Genomic DNA, 19827 nt, shown 5'->3' with positions numbered 1-19827 from the left:
GCTGTTCTTCTACGTCTTGCTATGTGTCAAAACGGACTTTTTTATGACATCGCCTCTCAACTCACTCTGGTGTAGCGTGCCAAATGTACGACAATTTGTTTTCTCATCCGTTGTTTATCTTGCGCAAAAACTTGCTCTATAATTGTTTTTTACCAAAGTTTCGTATTGCCGCATCTCGCTGGCTGGCAAAGCAGCTGATCCATGGAAATTGATCGTGCAGTACTGTATTGATCAATTGGGCGTACGCTTTGCCCAGTCATTGGCAATCAGTCCGAAACACTAAAGCTACGCAACGCTGGTACAAAAGTGTGGAGTACTGGCTGCCGTTTCCGCTGCTTTCGCCGTTCGATGTGTGCTATTAACTAGTTAATGCATAGAAACACTTCACCAGCTGTTTGGCCACAATGTCCGAGGGTCGCAATAAGACGAAGCAGAATTTTACGAGCTACGTAAATCAGGTGCGTGATTGGCAGACGTTTCCAAGCGCATGGAAATGGTGCAGCATTCTTCCCTCTCCTCCGGCGTGAAAGGTGGCGTAATCATGCTTCCAATGTCTTCCCGTTACAGGTCCGGGAGGAAAACTTTGTCAATGATGACTACAAACCAAAGCTGCTGTCAGGTACGTGTACGGTACAGGATTGTTGGTGCGAGTGAGGCCAGTTTTTCGTAACATTTCTCGTGTGTGATGCATCGTTCCAGGGGAACTAGAGGCTGCTCGCGCGAATAACGTATGCATGTACATCGCATCCTACCTCAAAGATGGCAAGGTGTGTGGTGAGAAAACAGGAATCCTGCTGATCACCAACTTTCGGTTATCGTTCGTATCGTTGGACATGGAAGACGAACAGGCAAGTGTAAAACCGTTATTCGAGTATTGACTTATTGGCCTGACTCCTGTTCCCGTTACTATTGCGCGCAGCTATCGTTCCAGAGTAACCGATTTCTCGGTTCTTCGGAGGTGTCACTTTCCAATATCGACAGAATTTATCAGTATGTGGATAAAAAAAAGAGAATCATAAGTCCGCAGTTTAAAAACAGCAGCAAGATTGACAAAATACGCATCGTGTGTAAAGTAAGTAACCGAATGGATGGATGGAGGACGGTGATAATGCTGGGTGCAAGCACTTTCAATACAATTGTGCTTGTTTTTCTTCCATTTAGAATTTTAAAACATTCACTTTCGGATTTCAACTGTCGGAAATAGGGAAGGGAAAGTACATCGCCGACGCACTGGTGAAGTTTGCGTTTCCCGCCCGACATAATCTGTTATTTCTGTACCGGTTCAAGTGAGTATTAGACGGGATAGTACAAAAGAAGACGCGATACGACTACATAAGCCTTACTGCGAACCGTACATTGCAGGGAGAAGTACTACCGCAGCTCCGCGAGCGAGAGTGTAAAAATGTATGACAAAAAATTGGATTGGTTCCAAGAGCTGGAACGATGTAATGCGACTGGAGGGTGGCGCGTGTATTCCAAGGATTGCCGAGTCTCAAACAGCTCGCTGCCGATGCATTTCGTGGTTCCAAAGCACCTGAGCGATGTCGACTATGAGAACATATCGAAAAGCTTTCGCAATAATCGTTCTGCTATATGGGTAAGTTAATAAGCAGTAAACGATTTGACATAAATAGTTCCTCACATCGCATCGCGATGCAGTAATTGTGTCCAATCATTACATTCACCTCGTGATCCGTAGGTTTGGGGCTTTAGGGATGCAGCACTGGTGCGCTTAGCGGAGCTGAACCCTGATGTTACCAATACGACGGTAGAAAACATTTTGCTGGAACACGTGCGTCGTTGTGATCCGCAGAAGAGACAACCGAGGCTACTGGAGTTGTACAAAATTTTGCCGAGCATACAGGATGTCAACCTTAGCTACATGAAACTGCGGGATCTCTGCACTCCCGACGGTGACCAGCAATTTATGGTGAGCACAGAAGGAGACAGTTGCCCCAATTTGTGGCGCTTGAAGGAGGGAACAGCCACCAAAAGTTAACACTATCGGAACCGTTTCAGGCACAGGATGGCCGATTCTATACGCTGCTGGAGAAAAGCTACTGGCTGCTCTACGTGTCGCTTTGCTTGAAACACTCGGACATTGCCGCCAAACTGCTGCGCGAGGGGCAAACGGTGGTGCTGCAAGAAATCAACGGGCGAGACATGAGCTGTGTGATATCGAGCTTGGTGCAATTAATAATGGATAGTAGCTATCGTACGATACAAGGCATTCAAAACCTCATCCAAAAAGAGTGGGTCATCCTGGGACACCCGTTCAGCGACCGGCTGGGGCACGTGTCTACAGTCAAAATAACTGAGCGCAGTCCCCTGTTTCTGTTGTTTCTCGACTGCACCTGGCAACTGCTGCAACAGTTTCCCGAGGCTTTTGAGTTTTCGGACGTTTTCCTAACCACGCTGTGGGATTCACTGTTCCTGCCCATTTTTGACACGTTTCAGTTTAACTCTGAAACCGAACGTTACCAGGCGTTAAACGCCGAACACGTTGTGCTGCGACCGGTTTGGGATTGGGAAAAACAGTTCGACCATAAGGATCTTGCGCTGTTTACAAATCCGCTGTACCGCGCAAAATGGCAGCAAACGGTACTACCGGTGGTGCAAAGCAATAGCAATAGCAATCCTTCCAGTCCGCAAATCCCACTCGCCAGCTCGTTGTTTGGTACGCGACGAGCAGATGAAGCGAATGGACATTCGGTGCTGAATGGAGCCGACAAATACCAGTTGTTGAAGGCAAGTATTTCATAAGTGTTGAAGTGCTTTTGCAGCGTTGACATTTTTTTGTTTGTAATCAATTAAAATAATCTCTCCCTCTCTCCCTCTTCCCTCTATTCAGAACAACGAACAATTCCTGGAACCGCAATGCTGCCTGCGCGATATTGAATTGTGGCAACAGTGCTATTTTCGTTGGATGCCACATCTGGAGATAAAATACGGTGGCATTGCGCAGTGCGACCTGCTGAACCGATTGCTCGCAAACAATATCTACAAACTGCGTCGGGAGCTCGGCCAGTCAGTAGCATCCGATGCGTCCAGTGAGCGTGTGGATACACTAGAGCAAATCTTATCAACGATGATAATACAAACTCGTGATCCTGACGCGGCGTCCGATGCGTCTTTTGTGATCAGTTCATTCTTTCCATTCTCTAGCATAGTACCGACGGCCCAAGCGGTATGTTCGGAGTTGTTGATAGCGAGCAATGATATAAACTTTTCGCACGATTCTATGTATGAAACGTCTTCGTTGAACGACTGAGCCAAACTAGAGAGCTACTGGCGAGCGCTGTCCCTGGCGAGGTAAATAATGCTTGAGACCCAACATAAATGCTAGCAAAGAGTGTTGGCAGCAGGAATAGAAACCGTCAGCCAATAATTGTTAGAAGCAGCAGGATTCGTTATGAAATGATTATTTTTATTACGTTTACCTCGGAACTAATATTATTATAAATAAACATTTTATTACATTACTTGTAGATTTGATAAGTATTATTTTGTGAACGCCCTCTAACACGAACCAAGACAAAGGCGGGGTAATTATTCTGCGCAGAAGACGTGAACATTATTTTCTTGAGGAAAATAAAGAACCGCATGTTAGTAATCTACCGAAGCTGCGTCTTCTTCGTCAACCTAACTAGCGGTACCATCCGTTCTTTGGCCTGATGACGTTGTGTTTTGTGTATTAGAAAGCAAAGGAAGGAAAAGAAAGTAGCACAATAGAAGATACAACCTTTAATTATATTGCAAACTACATGGGAATTGCTGTTATTCTCTTCGCACTGATGAGCTGCATTTCGGACCAGGTATCCGGTTATTTTTCCCCACTGTCATCGCCCTCCTCGTCGTCGGATGTGGAAAGCGATCAAGATGTGTTCGTACCGAGCGTCCCAGCACGCCTTGTTTGAGCGTTCATTTGCTTGGAGTTCATATCTGAATTCTGTAAAATAACAGTAACAGACTTAGTAGGATCAGCCACACGACCCCTTGCAAATGTGATTTGCGACAGACGAAAACAAAAAAAAAAATAACACGAAATCAATTTATACTTTGTGTTTAAAGTCGTACAAGTTTTCTATACTTTAACGGTTGGAACGTTGAACGTTAAGTCATTCAAAGAAACATTTAAATTCCTTTCGGTGTATAATTGAATCGCAACTGCTCTCCGCCCCCGGGAACTCACGTGTACAATTTCAAGTACCATGGTGGTAATACAACACTAGTACTCAGTTAAATAGATAGTTAACGGATCTGAATGTTTAACTTCAATCAACTGCAAATAAAACAAAACAAAACAAAAAAACACGACAACAGAAAGTAACATTTTCGGATTAACAAGCTTCAAAATGAAACCACATTGGAAGCAAATTCGCTACTCGCAGGCAAATCAAAATACAACAAATACAAGAATGTCATAATTATAAACATTTATATTTTTCATAATTCTTCATCACCTTAGAAAACAAAAAAGCTACAAAACGTACAACAAACGAACGTATCCAGGGAACATTAATGTGGTGTTTTCTGATACAAACAAGTAACTAAAAAGCAATAACAAAGGCTGTCAAACCAATTTGTTTTACAGTAGTTTGGCGCCCATAAGAGATAGCAGTAGTAGCAGTGGTAGCAGTAGAAGTAGAAGTAGCAAGCAGGGAAGAATAGATTGCATCAAATTGAGGCAAGCAAAGGGGCCGACGATCAGTCGAGATCCATCATTCTGTCACTTGAGCTCTACACATCATTATTCTACTATGGTGCAATTGCACAATGGCTACAACAACCTGTTGCTAAAGTTTGTCCCCTAGTAGAATAGAAAAGAAAGCGGAAAACTCCGTAACAATAAGGTATAAGAAAGAGGAACATGTATCCAAACTAGAACGGCACAAAACACAATTACAACAATTACACCTACACTAAGTTTACCCTTGTTCAAATCATATGTATCCAACAGTCTCTACCTTAACTTTTGCGGTGGTAACCTAAGCGTTCCGTCGAAACTTCAACACTGAACTGTGCAGTTCCATTATCGTTGCGAATAAGGGGTATAACAAGTATTGCTCTCTTGTCGCGCATGGCGCTGCTGTCCGTACAGAACTGAATGCGGGCAGATATTGTTTCAGTGTATATATTATGTATGCTTGATTGCTCCTGCTGGTCCGAGCATGATCCGAGCCAGATTGCAATCCAGGCGGGATCGTGGTATTGAGTCTTATCAACGAAGTACCTATCGGTTTTCATCCGTCTAGGTCTGCGAAAGGTGATCGCTGTTTGAATTGTCCTGTCCTTTGAGTGTGTGTGTGTGTGTGTGTGTGTGTGTGTGTTCGTGGAGGAAAGGTACAGTCGCTGTTTGAGATTTAACGCCAAAATTGGGTCGTTTAACGAATTTTAACGACGAAATGAAGTTACGCTTCATCGGCCAAAAACAACCTTCCTCGAGCAAACCGATAGCCGACCCATAGGGAGGAATTATATTACTATAGGTTTGGTTTTTTTGCCCTTTACCTGATTAGACCAATCGCCAGTCGGCACAGTTGCTTTGTAGAATCGTGTGCTGGTTTTGTTGAATATTGGCAGCAACTCGTTCGCCTCATCTGAAAATGCCTGTTGCAGAAAATAAAGAGACCGAATTAAACTATGCACCACACATAATGCGCCCGGTCGAAGCTACATACTTTCAGATAAATTATTGCATCGGAACCGTATCCTTCGCAGGAAAACAGGACCAAATCGCCATGAAAGTATCTGGCATACAATCTAGAAATGGGTAAGCCGTATCCGTAACCTATGGCCATTTGTTGAAAATAAGGAACAAAAAACAAATGCTTAATAATAACGTAATATGCAAGAGGGTCGGCTATTTATGTCATACCGGCCAACGGGACTAAAGGTAAATCTGTTTTCGATTTCGGTGGTTGCGGCGCAGTACTGTACATGTACTTGAACAGTTGATCCACCTGCGATCGTGCAATGCCGCCGCCTTGGTCCGACATCTTAACGCAGATATCCTCCTTGCCCTTCACGATGGTCACCTTAATCGGAGGGACATCATTTTCCGTACCGTGATGCTCCATCACGGCACGCATCGAGTTCTTGAACAACTCAAACAGCATGTGATACAAGTGAGATGGCACGTACACAATCTTTATCGGATTACCTTTGTCAATCTCTGTCGCGAAGAAAAACAAAACCATTTTAGTGCGAAAGCAATCATACATCAAGCACCACCGAGCAGCTGATCGCCACCTACCATTATGCTCTATGACTTCCAGCTCGGGACTGGCAAGGTAGTATTGATCGCACAGAAAACGTGCATTTTCGTACGCATCCCGTACAACCATATGAGGATCGCATAAAGGATCGATGCTGCCGATATGGCGCCCGGTTTGGGGTATTTCGCCAAACAGTATAGCTGAAACAAAACGAAGCAAAACATACATAATAAATGTAAATGTTGTTCAACAATCTTACGCCGCTAGACGAACACACTAGCAGGGGTTTAATCTGTAAATCACCGCCACTTACTGTGTTGATTGATGAGCATTCTTATACTGATACGGGACATGTACAAGCGATCCAGAAAGTACTGAATCGAGAGCTCGGTCGACGGCTCAATTGCTCCGTCACGACTCTCCTTTAGTTCCAATATGCCTTGTGCCATCGTTTGCACTACATCGGAGTGGCGGTCGCGAATCTGGATTAGCGATTTGCAGAATCTGTAAAGTATAGGCGGTGGCGGGAAGCAAATAGAAATCGCACAAAGAAAGATGTGTATTTTACAGTTCGTCACTCCAAAAGCTGCCAGTACTTCTCTAGATTGGGGTCCGTTGGGTCGGTTTTCTCGAATGCGAGCACTTCCTCGAAGCTTTTCACGTACCATGCACTGACCAGGCCGACAGACGGCATTCGTAACAGGCTTTCGGGTAGCAGCGTGATTTCTTTCATGATATTTGCCAAACGAACGGGCAGCTCTTTCCGAAGGAAAACGAACGACTTTCGGGGACATGCATTTAGACCTGCCGGGATACAACACGAGCTGTTATTTTGTTTTGTTATAAATAAGCCTGGAACGCTATCTTTAGTAAACATTTGCGCGTTTTTTTTTCTAAAAGAACAAGGGAAAAATGAACTTTACATATTCTCATTGGCGTGCGTCAATCGCGTCCATCAAAGTCATCGGGTTTGTCCTGCTGCTTAAGCTTCAGGCGAAGAGCGTTGAAGCACAGACAGGGAGGTGACAGCCGTAGGGGAATATTTGAGATGGCTTAGCAACAAAGTGCCGTACCTAATGAATGCTCCAATGACTGTATCAATGTATAACGTTACATGCATCTTCTTTACCGTTTCCATTACTTTCATTCACACATCAATTACATCACATGAGTGTGTGAGTGTGTTGTTTAGCAGCAAAACATAGTATGAATTGTATCAGACATTGTAGAACTTATTGCTTATTTAGAGCAGCGGACCCTAGATACAACCGGTCAGCACAAAGCTATAATATGTGCGTCAATTTCCACCTCACTTGGATACCCGAGGATCGTTCTAAATGGCTTATCACAATGACCGATATAGGCAGGACGCAATTGTCTAAACGCAAAAGAATCACAAAACAAAACAAAACTTACCGAAATCGATAAATTGCTTAATGCTCAATGGTGATGGATTGAACTGGGAATAAAAGTCCAACATCTTATTGATGTTGGACAGCCGCACGGGGAAGAGTTTCATTTTCACGGCGCGAGTGTTCGTAGACGGCGGTGTCTCACAAGGTCACTGATAGAACACTGTTCAGCTACGAATTCATCGGCCTAGATCCAGAGAGAAGAGGCGAAGGTTCCCCGCGGAGTTCACTTGTTTTCAAAAGTAAGAATCGCTGTGGGTAACACACACCACACACCGCGACAGCCCGAATGATAAGTGGTCACTGCCGGTGTTGGTATTTGCTGTAATATGTTCGATATACTTTTGTTTGATATTTTTGAATTGTTTGAATGTTTACCGATACTGTACGATATGTGTTGATATTGGATGTTTTTCCTTTTGGTACGCAAGTTGTCATTTGCAGCTGGGTTTGACTTTTGCCATCTGACATTTGACTTCCAAGCAAACTATTAAATTTTTGAATTGGAATTTTTGCAAATTTTGTTCGGAAATTCGATTGCTGGAAAGAGTTGTAGTGCGACGAGAAATGAATAATAAAATAATCTATAGTGTCCGAAAAGTGAAACACCAGCTTTGTTGATTTTGGCAACACCAAGGGCAAGTGAGTTTGAAGCGCATGCAATTACCTTGACCAAGTGTGAAGAGATTGAAGAAGATTTTGGCAACACTGGCATTGTTTATGTAATTTTTTGACAGTATACAAAGCACGGAACTGGATCGCAGTGGTAATCGCGGGTTTTGGATAAAAAATGAATCACGTACAAAAAGTGAGAGTTTTGTACAAAACCATTCTTCGTTTACATCGTGGTACGTATCTTGCCTACCGATCGAAAGCAATATCATAGTGTTGCGCGTTGGCATTCGGTTCTTAATTTCCATTGGTTTCTACTCATCAGGTTTGCCGGAGTCGCTGCAGGAACTTGGTAATAACTACGTTAAAGACGAGTTCAAACGACATAAAAATTGTTCGCCAATGGAAAGTCAGAAGTTTATGAGCGAATGGGCAGTAAGTTGATGTTCGTTGTTGGTTTTTATTTTCCCGGTTTGATTAAGCGCGATTATGTACGATTCCTGCCACTGATGATACATGGTGATAATATTTGTTCATAACTCTACTAGGGATATGCGATTAATCTAGCACAACAATTAGGCTTGCGGGGAAAGCCTGGACCGGTTGGAATGATAGGAGAAGATTTGACAGAAAGCCAGCTAAACCACTTTCGCGATGAACAGATTGCACAGTTGTACGAACTTTTGCAAGAGGCGAAACGATGAAAGATGGCTTTGGAACGTGAGTCCCGCACCAAGCTGATCGCTAGATTTTGTTCTCATAAATTTTGTACTCATACTGGATTCCGTTCTCTTCCTGCACATCAGTCGGAATATCTGCATCATTTTCCACAACCACGAACGTTTTAGGCATTTCTGGGAAGAATGCATCACAATCGAACCGCTGTTTGACTTCCGTCAGATAGACCCGATAGCAACGATCAGACTCCATGGCTTCCTTGTACACACTGTTGCCGCCAACCACCCAGATGTTTTCAATATCCATGCCGTAGCTTGTCGTGTCAAGCTTGTCCAATGCCTCCTGAAGGCTGCCGCAAACAAGCACATCCGGAGGAAAGGTATACGCAGAGCTATTGCGCGTTAAAACTATGTTTAAACGATCCGGCAATGGTCGCTTGCTCTCAGGTACGCCAAAATATGTTTTTCTTCCCATAATTACTGCATTTCGTTTGTTAGCATCTTCCACCTTTTTTGTCGTTCGCGAAAAGTACTTCAGTTCTTGCCTGTAGGAGAAAAAAACAAACAATCAGCATAGTGCATGCGGTGCCCAAATGTAACCAACTGCTAGGTTTAGTTTACTTTAGTTTCCATGGTAAATCTCCCTTGATTCCAATACCGCGATTCTCGCAAACTGCTACAATACAGCTGAACTTTTTAGCCATAGTATTACGGCAGAGCTGGGAGTAATTTACTTTCCAGAAATGAAGATCGCGTTTGCTGAAGGTCTCGTGCTTGCTTGTAAATCAACAGGTTCTTTCGCCTTGACAGTTGGAAATGAAGGGAAATAGCGAATGACAGTTGTGATCGAGAACTTGTATGTTTGTTTTATTTAAATTTGTACAGTCACATACTTACACGTAGAACAGAGACTAGAAATACCACAGTTGAGTCGAATGAATAAATTACAAAATTGCTTCGAAAGTTGTGTTATCTGAGTGCAATATTGAGAATATTCATGTGAAAAAAAAAATCGTTTCCTTATGATTGGTAAATATTTTTCAAATAGAAACGCATTGATAAGTTGGTTTCTGTAAAGCTTTGATTTTCTTCATTCTTATGTTCGATGTTCTGAATATTTTACTGTTTTTTTTTATTTAGGGGTTTTCAGATGGGTCGTGACAAGGATCTGATTTTACTTGAGCTCCTGTATAAAACACACAAGAGTTCTATCTTCTTTTTCTTGGCCTAATGGCCTCCTCGGTCATGCTTGCCATTTCTGTTTTACTCTCTATTGCTACCACGTAGTTGGTGCAGACACGAATATATTGTCTCTTTACCGGGAGTAGCACGTGGACTCTAATGGAAGTTTTAGTTTTAGTTTAGTTTTAGTATCGTTTATTTTATAATTTATCCTTTAAATTTATTATTTTATAATTTATAATTTAATTCATTATTTAATGTGTGAACTTTCTTTCTTTCTTGCGATGAATATATTGGAGTTTATTCATCGCAGGAAAATTATCAAGCATCAAGTAGACGATTCTTCAAGTATATTATTTTTATTGTACACCGATCATACCAAAATATGTAGTGTGTAAATAAGTGTTTTATACACGATTTGAAGAAGTGCAGTACAGAGAGTGGAAAAAATGTTCCTTTAGTATATTGTTTAGCATTGAAAATGGTATCATAGTCATCAAACAGGCCCAATAATAGAGTCAAATGGTGCTTATAACCCAAATAGCCAAAAATAATGAAATAGAATTATCGTGCTGCTTGAGGGCTGCTTAAAGAAAAAACGTACCCCCACCGAACTTTGAGGCTAGTTAAAAAGAACATGGAACTTGATGGAACTTTGAAGCTTTTCTACTTACACTTGGAACTCGATGGAAGATGTTTTGAAAGTGTGTAAAAAAAGCCGGAAAATTTTATATAAAGCGTGCTTAAATTATGCGTGAAATATTTGAGAACGAAGATGACTGCGAGATAATCGATATTCCGATCGATATTCCAACAATTCTAGTTTGGAAGATGATCAGCAGATTGAAATCCTGAAACAGATGCCTTGCATGAAAATAAATAGCGCATACAAACTTTCTTTAACAGCTCGATATACGAAAGCTGCTTGAGCCCCGGTTAAAAGTACGAGGAACTATGACGCTGCTTGTCACCTGCAAAAGACGTATTAGATCAGCGATTTTTGGGGGGTTGAAATTGGCTCCTTAAGATATTTTGGCTATTTGCTTTTTTCGACACCAACGCCCGCATCCTCGGGATCTGGAATTGCTGGCGCAACTCATTCACTACCGTTTGATTGTTCGCATGACGATAGACTTGATGGTAACGATCCACTATTTACTCAGCCAGTTTGGAGTTGCTAGGCAGGATCACAGGATACTTCGCTGAGTAAGGTACGTCCAACGCAGCTCCTATTCGTCCTCGCACTCGCATTACGGTCTCCTCATCCAAAAACGGTAACATGTTGTATACATGGCTTTGTTTCGAAACCGTTTTCCTGCCAGTTGTCTCGAAGCCATCTTTGGAACCCAGGGTGCGAATTTCTTCCGGTTAGAATTCTGTTTGCCACCACAGAACATTGTTTGCTTGACAAAGCTCTTCGTGCCTGAGAACTCCTCCCACAACAGGATCACCTTCCTACCCAAATTGCCCACGTACCTTACTATCCACCCAATTGTCCTTTGCAGTTTCTCCAATCTGCTGAACCGTTCGAATGGAATGGGTATCAAACCGTTTTCAGCGACCTCCATGTGAATATTCACTCGCCCTATCTCTTCCGTTGTACCTATACCGTTGTCCTCTGTTTCGGCCAACATGGTTCATCTCGCAGTAAGAACTCCGGCCCCTGAAACCAGACGCTGTCACATTCGAAAGTCCGTCTTCCCTTCCACTTCGTCGCCTCATCCGCCGGATTGTGGTCGGTTGGAACCCATCTCCACTCAATTGCCGAGGTGCTCTCTAATAACACGACTACTCTATGGGCAACGAAGGGTTTGTAGTTCCGGGAATCTGCTCTAATCCATGATAGAGCAACCGTGCTGTCCGTTCAAATTACTCGCCGATTAAATTGGATCGGATGATGCTCCTGCAAGTAGCGCAAAAACCGCGCTCCCAACACGCATGCCTGAAGCTCGAGCTTCGGTATTGTAAGTGGTTTCAATGGCGCCACTTTCGCCTTTCCTCCAACAAGAGTACAGTACGGTTCACCAACATCATGCATTATGCGTAGGTCTAGCCTACTAGCATGCTAGCCAACACGCATGCATACGCGTGTTGGCTAGCATCAGCAAACAAATGCCACTCGCTGTTTTCGTACGTCTTCTTTGATGCCTCTACAAAGTAGTAGCACGGCAATGGTTCGGAAAAGATCTACCCATCTGCACCAGTCTCGGAATTGAAGCCCATTGATCTGCTCATCCCACTGCGTACTGTTGCGCCATAGATCTTGAATCAAGATCTTGCCATGAATCACGAACATCGCCAACAGTCCAAGAGGATTATACAGCGACATCACACATCGGAGGACCTCCATTTTTGTTGGATTCCGCTCTGTTGTTAAAAGGTCTGAGGTCTCCGTCCATGCCCTGGTGCAGAATCCTAACTCATCAGATGCCGGGCTCCAGCGCATCCCTAGCACGCGTTCCGTATCTTCTCGCGCAGCTGATAAGCATTTGAAGTCAAGGCCGTTCGACTCGCCGAGACATTTCATCACCACCGCACTATTCGAACTCCAGTTTCTCAGCTCGAATCCACCATATTGCTGGATATCTATCTTACGTTCCTGGAAACGCGGCACGCCGCTTCCTCCGTCCCGAAATTGTCCAAAAAGTCATCCACGTAAGTATATGAAGAATGGCCTCTACCGCTCGTGGAACCTGCTCGATGTGTTCTTTTGCATTTCGGGTTTTTACGTACTGCGCCGGTGCAGGAGAACACGTAGAGCCAAACGTCACTACATCCACAATGTAAATTTTTAGATCGTCCGATTGATTGTCCCGCCATAAGGAACGCTGCGCATGCTTGTCTTCCTTCCGCACTCTTATCTGAAGAAACATCTCCTTCACATCTGCACACGCCGCCACCGCATACAGACGAAAGCGCAAAAGTACTCCAGGTAGGGAGACATAACCTCATCAGGTCCCTTAAGCAGCGCATCGTTTAGCGAGATACCATGTGCCTTAGCCGCAGCATCCCAAATCAAACGGACTTTCCTCGGTTTGTTCGGGTTGCTAACCACTGCTATCGGTAAGTACCATACGCGTCTCGGGTCAGCTTCCGCCAGTTTCTGCACCGTAGCCTTGTGTACATACTGCTTTCCTACTAAGTCACGGATCTGACGATGTACCTGTATCTTAAGCTGACCGTCTCGTTCCATTCTTTTCTCCAAGCAATCGAATCTACGTCTTGTCATCCCGACATTGGAAAGAAAGTTCTATATCGTCCCTCTTCCACAATAGGCCAGATTCGAAACGCTTCCTAACACGAATAGTAGTAACGTCCAAGATATGTTGCGCACGTAGTACTTCCGGATCTTGTCCAACAACGTTTGTTACTCCCACTTGCTCCAGGTCGTAAAACTTGCGAATTGTTTCATGAAGATCACCCTGATTGTTGCATTCGCAGATGTGCAATAGACGTTCACATTCCACATTCATCGGTTTCGCATAAATGCACCAACCTAGGCGCGTCTTAGCTGCGATCGGATCACCCGCACCCCCCTCTACCGTCCTGAGAGAAACCGTCAACCGCAGGTTGTCAAACCGATTAACATCTTAGGTTCCGCATCTCGATATTCCCATATCGGTAACCGCTCCAGATACTCCCATTTTCCTTCGTCCTGTACGAAGGATTGCCGAGGTAGGTTCAGCCTAGGAACCGTCCGTACCGAGTTGACCGCAAAACGCTTTGTAGAACCGACAGGACCCAGTTTTAGATTTACGCACCTGGACCCAGCCTCAACCCTGGTCGTGTTACCTGTCCAACGAATACAAACAGGATCCACCACTCCCTCGACACCCAATTCTTCCGCCAAATCGTCGTCCATAAGCGTCATGGACGAACCTTCACCAAGGAAAGCAAACGTTGTAACCGTAGACACTGGACCGTAAGCAGTAACAGGAACGATCCGGAAAAGCGTCTTCGACGAAGATGACTCGTACTGGTGATGGTTACTCTCTGCGACAGCAGCTCCGCCGTTTTCTGCAACTCGGGTTCCCGAATCACCGAATTCGCCGCTCACCCCGTGAAGCCCCTCTACGCCGTGCAGCAACGCATGATGTCGGTACGTGCACCCTCCCCTGCCACACACTGGTCTGTTGTGGCACGTCCGCCAATTGTGCTTTCCCAGACAGCCGAAGCATAAAGAAAGTGCACGGGCCTTCTTCCAACGCTCCTTCACCGTCATCGCAGCGAAAACGAAGCACATCCCGACATCGTTACAAATCAAACAAGATTTCCATACCTGTGATATGTTCGTTCCAGATGTCGTTGCTCCTTGGGTCTCTACGTGTGCGTGCACATATCCCCTGGTGTTGGGTTTCTTCAACCACATAAGACCACATAACATAACTATTAGTAAATAGTGTAAAAGTCAGTTTATGGTGCCGATATGCAACAAAACAACTTAATACTTAAACAACTTAATTGTTCGCGTTTAAACTTGGTTGCAGATCCTAAAAAAATATGATGCTGTTGGATCAAATAAGAAATCCGATGTCATTAATTGATGAATCGAGTGTCATTCCCTGATCCAGCCAAATTTTTTTTATTTTATTTTGAGCAGCTGCATCTGATCTGAGCTGAGCAAAAACTCTGTAATTTCTCAAGGAACATACAAATGGTAATCGAAACCTATTAATGCTAATGTAGCCAATGCTTTTACCATACCATATTTTGGAATGGTGACACCTTTTGTTGAAGCCCTAATGGCGCACCAACTGAGAGCAAATAACAGCGGTTTTAACAATGGACATTATCATTGTCTTATTATTTGTGTTGTAACTATTTGTGTTTCTTATTCAACGGGTAAAACCAAGTCACAGAAAGCCAGAAATGGCAGGCCGAGAACTCTCGAGGCTGTAGTGCCAAGGAAGAAGAAGAAGAAGAAGAAGAAATATACCTATCGGCGAAAGCCAAATAATTAAAAACTAGTAGTAGTAGTAATTTCATATTTTTTAACGGACTCGATCTTATCTTTCCTTATCGTTTGTTATTAACGTATGATATTGTCGATTTTGGAATTTCCATTACCATTTTCGCTTTTGGTACAATTTTGCGCGAAAATTGTGTTCGAAAAAACCTTCAAAAGTAAAAGATTTTTTTTACATATTTATGTTTAATAACATCACATAGGTACATTTAATGTGGTTTTAAATTGTTTATTTTGACTAATTTGAAGCTTTTTCTTGTGTCCTTTGGCACACTTTACCCAGGCAGGGGAGGTTGTTATGGTTTGTCTAAGGGAAGCAGTATAGAGCAGTAATTTGTTTTTCAAGTTTAGTTGTAATTTTCTATTTACGAAACAGTATAGTGTCCGAATGGGGCGGACCGGTGGCCGAGGCGACAGCGGCGCCGGTTGTAACACGCAAGGAGCGGTGGTTAAAACCCATCCAGACCGCCTCCCCGTATGCAGGACTGTCCTCCTCCCGTATGTAGGACTGTCCAGCTATGGGTAAAATCAAGTCACAGAAATGGCAGGCCCAGACCTCTCGAGGTTGTAGTGCCAAGGAAGAAGAAGATAGTGTCCGAAAGAATTTTTTTTTATTCATAAAGAACGGCCTTTTTCACTTTTAATAATCGTGGCTTTTATGTGGCATCTTAAAGTTAATCTTTTATCTAATATTAATGTAAGGTACGTTACATTTTGCTTCCATTCCATTCCTATGTTTTCTATTTGGAGCTGAGTGAGTGAATGTAAAAAACCTAGGAGAGAGCACGCTTCCTTGAGAAACCCTGTATATGTCTGAGGTGCTGTTAGAAATATAGACTGTATTCATTCTTTCTGTAAGAAAACTTTGAATGGTTTGTATAAAATATTTGGGGAATTTCAATTATAGATCAAGGCTTTATGCCAGATAGTGTCAAACGTCTTTTCGGAGTCTAGTAATACTTGATAGCCAGTTGATTTTTTCATGTATTACCTGGAAATAATGTCCGTCTTTATCTCTCTCCTGCCATTTCTGGCATACTAGTCTTAATAATAGTCGGGTAGTCAGTCTTCCCTACCTCACTCCGGATAGGATTTGAACCCTGGTCCTGTCGTATGAAGATATTCGCCGTTGTCCCAACTACCAAAGGACCGCTCTATGTCTGTAGTCCATCCAATGGATAGCCCAGGCTGAAATCCAAATTGGGTTGTGTGTGGGTTCTTAGCTTTGATGCGATCAGTTTTTCAAATATTTTCCCAAGACTGATGGGTCTGTAAATTGACTGCTAAGCTGTTATCTTCGCCAGGCTTTGAAAAAGCAACAACTTTTGATAATCTTCAATGAGTTGAAAAGTATCTCAGCTTTGAATCTCTATAAAACATGGAATTTAAAACATAATTTTACATTTTTCAGAAGTATTTTTATTGCTCTGTCTTGTTGTTTGTTTATATGCTGTCTAAACAAGTGGATTTTTTAGATATGAGGTTTTTTTACAATTTTAAATATTTCTTTTGGCTTTATTAGTTTTCTGCTATTTAGTTTATTTTCTTGAGTACTAGAGTTGTTAATTGTTGTGCACATTTTAAGTAATGTTTTCCCGTTTTGTTTCAAAGCCGTAATGCTTTTTGGTTGGTTTTAATGATTTTTTAAAATCATTCCATACTTTGTTAGGATTATTTAGACTATTCATTGATATGAGATTTTTCCATCATTCTGAATTGCAAACCACGCTGCATTGTATTTAAAAGATATTTGAGAGTTACATATACATAGATTTAAATGATGGATTTAGCCATTGTGATTTTTTTTTCTCTTCCTATACTTATTACGTACTATTATTAGGCCAATGATAGCATGCGGTACAATTATATTGTACTTTAAAGGTGTTATTTTGGGCACTGCATAAGATTTGTTGGATCCCTCTGCAACTTTTGAAAGTAAACTGTCTATTTGTGAATGGTTGTGTTTGTTACCCATATTGATTTCGCTTACAGTGATTGCATCTTTAGATGCGTTTTAACAGTGTTCCATTAGCATTTGCGTAATCAAAAATCTAAGTACTAGGTTTAGGGGCATGGGAGAGGGTTTTGGATACTGTAAAGAAGTCAACCGAAGTCAAAAGGTCTGATGCATTGTGTTTGTAATTTGTTAGTATTATTTCAATAGTGTAATGATTAAAATTTGTATTTACTGAAAAGTATGTTGGAGAACCGGGATGAAATATAGGATTTTCCGGCTTGGTCAGAGGTCACACAATTCCATAATCTATGACACGCGTTCTCCACAAATAAAGAAACTGTTTCTAGAGTTCGTTAGAGTTTGAATGTCGCTTTTGAATTTTACAATATCAGTATTCAGCTCCAGCATTGATATGCGCCGACAATTGATATCCTTCCTTATCAGGCGCTACAACAGCTTTGCGGTCTTGGCCTGCTGCAACAATCCTCGATACCGCTCATGGTTTTGCGCCGTCGTTTGCCAATCTCCTATCCCGGCCGTTCTGGCGGACGCATTAACGCCGTCACTCCATCTCAATTTGGGCCTACCACGCCTCCTCTGTCCGTGTGGACGGTTTAAAAGGACTTTACGGGCTGGGTCGTCCGGTGTCATTCTCATGACGTGACCAGCCCACCGGAGCCTGGCGAGTCTAATTCGTTGCATGATGGTGAGACCATCATACAGCTCGTAGAGCACGTCATTGTAGCGGCTTCTCCATTGTCCTTCCACACATACGGGGCCAACAATCCGTCTGAGGATCTTCCTCTCGAACGCGGCTAAGAGGGCTTCGTCAGTTTTAGGCAGAGTCCATGTCTCAGAGGCGTATGTGAGTTCTTCTTCTTCTTCCTTGGCGCTACAACCTCGAGAGGTCTCGGCCTGCCGTTTCTGGGTTTCTGTGACTTGGTTTTACCCGTAGCAAAGTAGTCAGTCCTGCGTACGGGGAGGCGGTCTGGATGGGATTTGAACCCCGGTCCTGCCGTGTAAAACGTCTGACCAGGTAAGAGAAAAGTTTCACATACTGTCGGAGGAAGTGTATTTAACTACACCGGCAACAATTACATTATTGTGAACATCTCCTTCGTTCGAACTGGTTACAACGATCGGTGGTGGAAGCTTGGATGTCCTTGTGGTTGTGGGATTGGTGTAGATCTCTTGGTCGTCAATCGTTTGAAGAATATCAAATGAGTTCTAGTCCGATTGCCTTACAGTTTCGGTTGATTTCCAATATGCTCTACTGCATTACAGAGCGTACTTAGAGGCACTTTGTAGATGTGTGTGTTCGTCCGTTGCTATCGAGCCTAGATCGGTACTGAAATAATTTAAAAATACATATAAATTATTCATTTACATTAAAACGTATGGGGTCTAAAACAACTTCTACCTCTTTGGCACACACTACAACATCGAAAGGTCTCGGGCTGGATTTTTTGGCTTTTACTGATTTTATTTTTAACCCTTAGCTGGATAGTCAGTTCTCTAGATGGAGAGACGATTCGAATGGGATCCTATCCCCGGTCTTACCGTTTGAAGTTCGGCACCGATGTCGGCTCTGCCACCTCCCCAAAAAAAGGTCTGCACAGTCAACTTAACACAACTGAAAACACTATTTTTTTCCATGGGGTTGTCTTAGATTTGAATGTCCTCGATTTATGTTACACGCTTAAGTTTAAACAGAACGTTTCGAATCAATCTACCCAAAACTAAGTGTTTCTCCCGACACACAGGGATTCCAAAGTGATATAAATGATATGCCGTTAGGCGAAACGATTTTCAATTTGCTGTGCTGATTCCGGGCACAGGAAAAGTGGCTGGTGCACGGGTGATTGAAAACAAAACAAAAACAAATACTGATGTGCTCGTAAAGACACCTGGAACAACTGGCATTCAGTAGACATAATTTTTTTACATGATGTCGTTGCTTCTATTTATCAACTGATGGTTAGAGTTAATCTACTGTAGTCATGTCATACATTTGAAATCAGAGCCATTATCACTGTATCAGTTGAATCAGTCATTTGTGTTTTTGTATTGATTCGCTCCTTACAAAGATATAGACATCTGATGCGACCGAACAGCTTTGAGCCTCTGAAAAGGTGTAAGACGTGCAAGAATACAAAACGTCGCTTTTGCAGTCGGTAGCAATAAATGTGGTTTGGGAAAAGCTAACATCACCCGCTGGCTTAATTCTATGTTTTATGACAACACGTTAAACCATGAAGCCATTAGTGAAGAATCCGAGGACCCAGCACAGCTTGAAGGTACTTTGTTAGTGGTAATGAACACACCGAAAGAGGCAAACCTACTCGAGGGTTTTCAGTAAGAACTGACGGAAGAACCAACCTTAGATTTTGGGAACATCCCGGCTCGGCAGGTAGATCGATGCGCTTGCCTGCAGCATGAAGAGCGTTCGAGTATTTTGCCTTTTGCCCCTCCCGTTTTCGGCTAAAACAACCAAACAGAGGATTGCCCTGGCAAAGGGATTCATGCGTTGTAACGGAAGAATGGGCCGGGTCAGCAAATAAAAGATAATTGACGGGAGACCATGGAATTGTATGCAAGCAAGGCTTTGCCAACAAAACACCACATAAAGCCCGCTGAATAGAGCAGACCTTAAGGACACTAATTTGTCATAGCCTGCAGAGCTTTCCTCAGCAGTGGTAGCCGTATTCAAACCGAGCGTCAGCATTGGTAAATAGGTGCTAATTTATGATTTTCCACCCGCACAGACCCAGCGCTCACCGGGTTGCTCACATCCCAACAGTCA

General features: G+C 43.0%; 4 protein-coding genes across 6 annotated transcripts; 2 read left to right on the top strand and 2 right to left on the bottom strand.

Moving 5' to 3' along the window:
- Window positions 1-44: 44 nt before the first annotated feature.
- Window positions 45-3493, top strand: LOC118510970 (myotubularin-related protein 10-B). The gene is made up of 9 exons (XM_036053461.1): window positions 45-458; window positions 568-619; window positions 700-848; window positions 920-1072; window positions 1162-1286; window positions 1363-1597; window positions 1700-1930; window positions 2020-2748; window positions 2852-3493. The coding sequence occupies exons 1-9, from the start codon at window positions 405-407 to the stop codon at window positions 3269-3271; spliced, it is 2148 nt and encodes a 715-aa protein (XP_035909354.1). The 5' UTR covers window positions 45-404; the 3' UTR covers window positions 3272-3493.
- Window positions 3452-8061, bottom strand: LOC118510972 (pyruvate dehydrogenase (acetyl-transferring) kinase, mitochondrial). Of its 2 annotated transcripts, none has more exons than XM_036053464.1 (8): window positions 7635-8061; window positions 6815-7022; window positions 6532-6722; window positions 6257-6418; window positions 5879-6175; window positions 5682-5791; window positions 5512-5610; window positions 3452-3949 (listed from the first exon to the last, which is right to left on the bottom strand). In XM_036053464.1, exons 1-8 carry the CDS (start codon window positions 7735-7737, stop codon window positions 3875-3877), a joined length of 1245 nt encoding a protein of 414 aa, XP_035909357.1. In that variant the 5' UTR covers window positions 7738-8061; the 3' UTR covers window positions 3452-3874. The 2 variants fall into 2 exon arrangements, with proteins under 2 accessions (XP_035909357.1, XP_035909358.1); XM_036053465.1 differs by lacking the exon at window positions 3452-3949 and adding an exon at window positions 4420-4810.
- A 193-nt stretch (window positions 8062-8254) lies between these two features.
- LOC118510974 (succinate dehydrogenase assembly factor 3, mitochondrial) lies at window positions 8255-9882 on the top strand. Of its 2 annotated transcripts, XM_036053468.1 has the most exons (5): window positions 8255-8272; window positions 8368-8478; window positions 8568-8677; window positions 8791-8962; window positions 9049-9882. In XM_036053468.1, the coding sequence occupies exons 2-4, from the start codon at window positions 8421-8423 to the stop codon at window positions 8944-8946; spliced, it is 324 nt and encodes a 107-aa protein (XP_035909361.1). In that variant the 5' UTR covers window positions 8255-8272; window positions 8368-8420; the 3' UTR covers window positions 8947-8962; window positions 9049-9882. The 2 variants fall into 2 exon arrangements, with proteins under 2 accessions (XP_035909361.1, XP_035909360.1); XM_036053467.1 differs by lacking the exon at window positions 8255-8272 and having other exon boundaries at window positions 8362-8478; window positions 8791-9882.
- Window positions 8683-9737, bottom strand: LOC118510973 (dihydrofolate reductase). Its single transcript, XM_036053466.1, has 2 exons — window positions 9541-9737; window positions 8683-9464 (listed from the first exon to the last, which is right to left on the bottom strand). Exons 1-2 carry the CDS (start codon window positions 9621-9623, stop codon window positions 8987-8989), a joined length of 561 nt encoding a protein of 186 aa, XP_035909359.1. The 5' UTR covers window positions 9624-9737; the 3' UTR covers window positions 8683-8986.
- Window positions 9883-19827: the final 9945 nt, after the last annotated feature.

This window comes from Anopheles stephensi, chromosome 3 (assembly GCF_013141755.1).
Source record: "Anopheles stephensi strain Indian chromosome 3, UCI_ANSTEP_V1.0, whole genome shotgun sequence".
NCBI lineage: Eukaryota > Metazoa > Arthropoda > Insecta > Diptera > Culicidae > Anopheles > Anopheles stephensi.
Note: the sequence above shows the minus strand (reverse complement) of the source record. Positions and strands in the feature narration are given on the sequence as shown.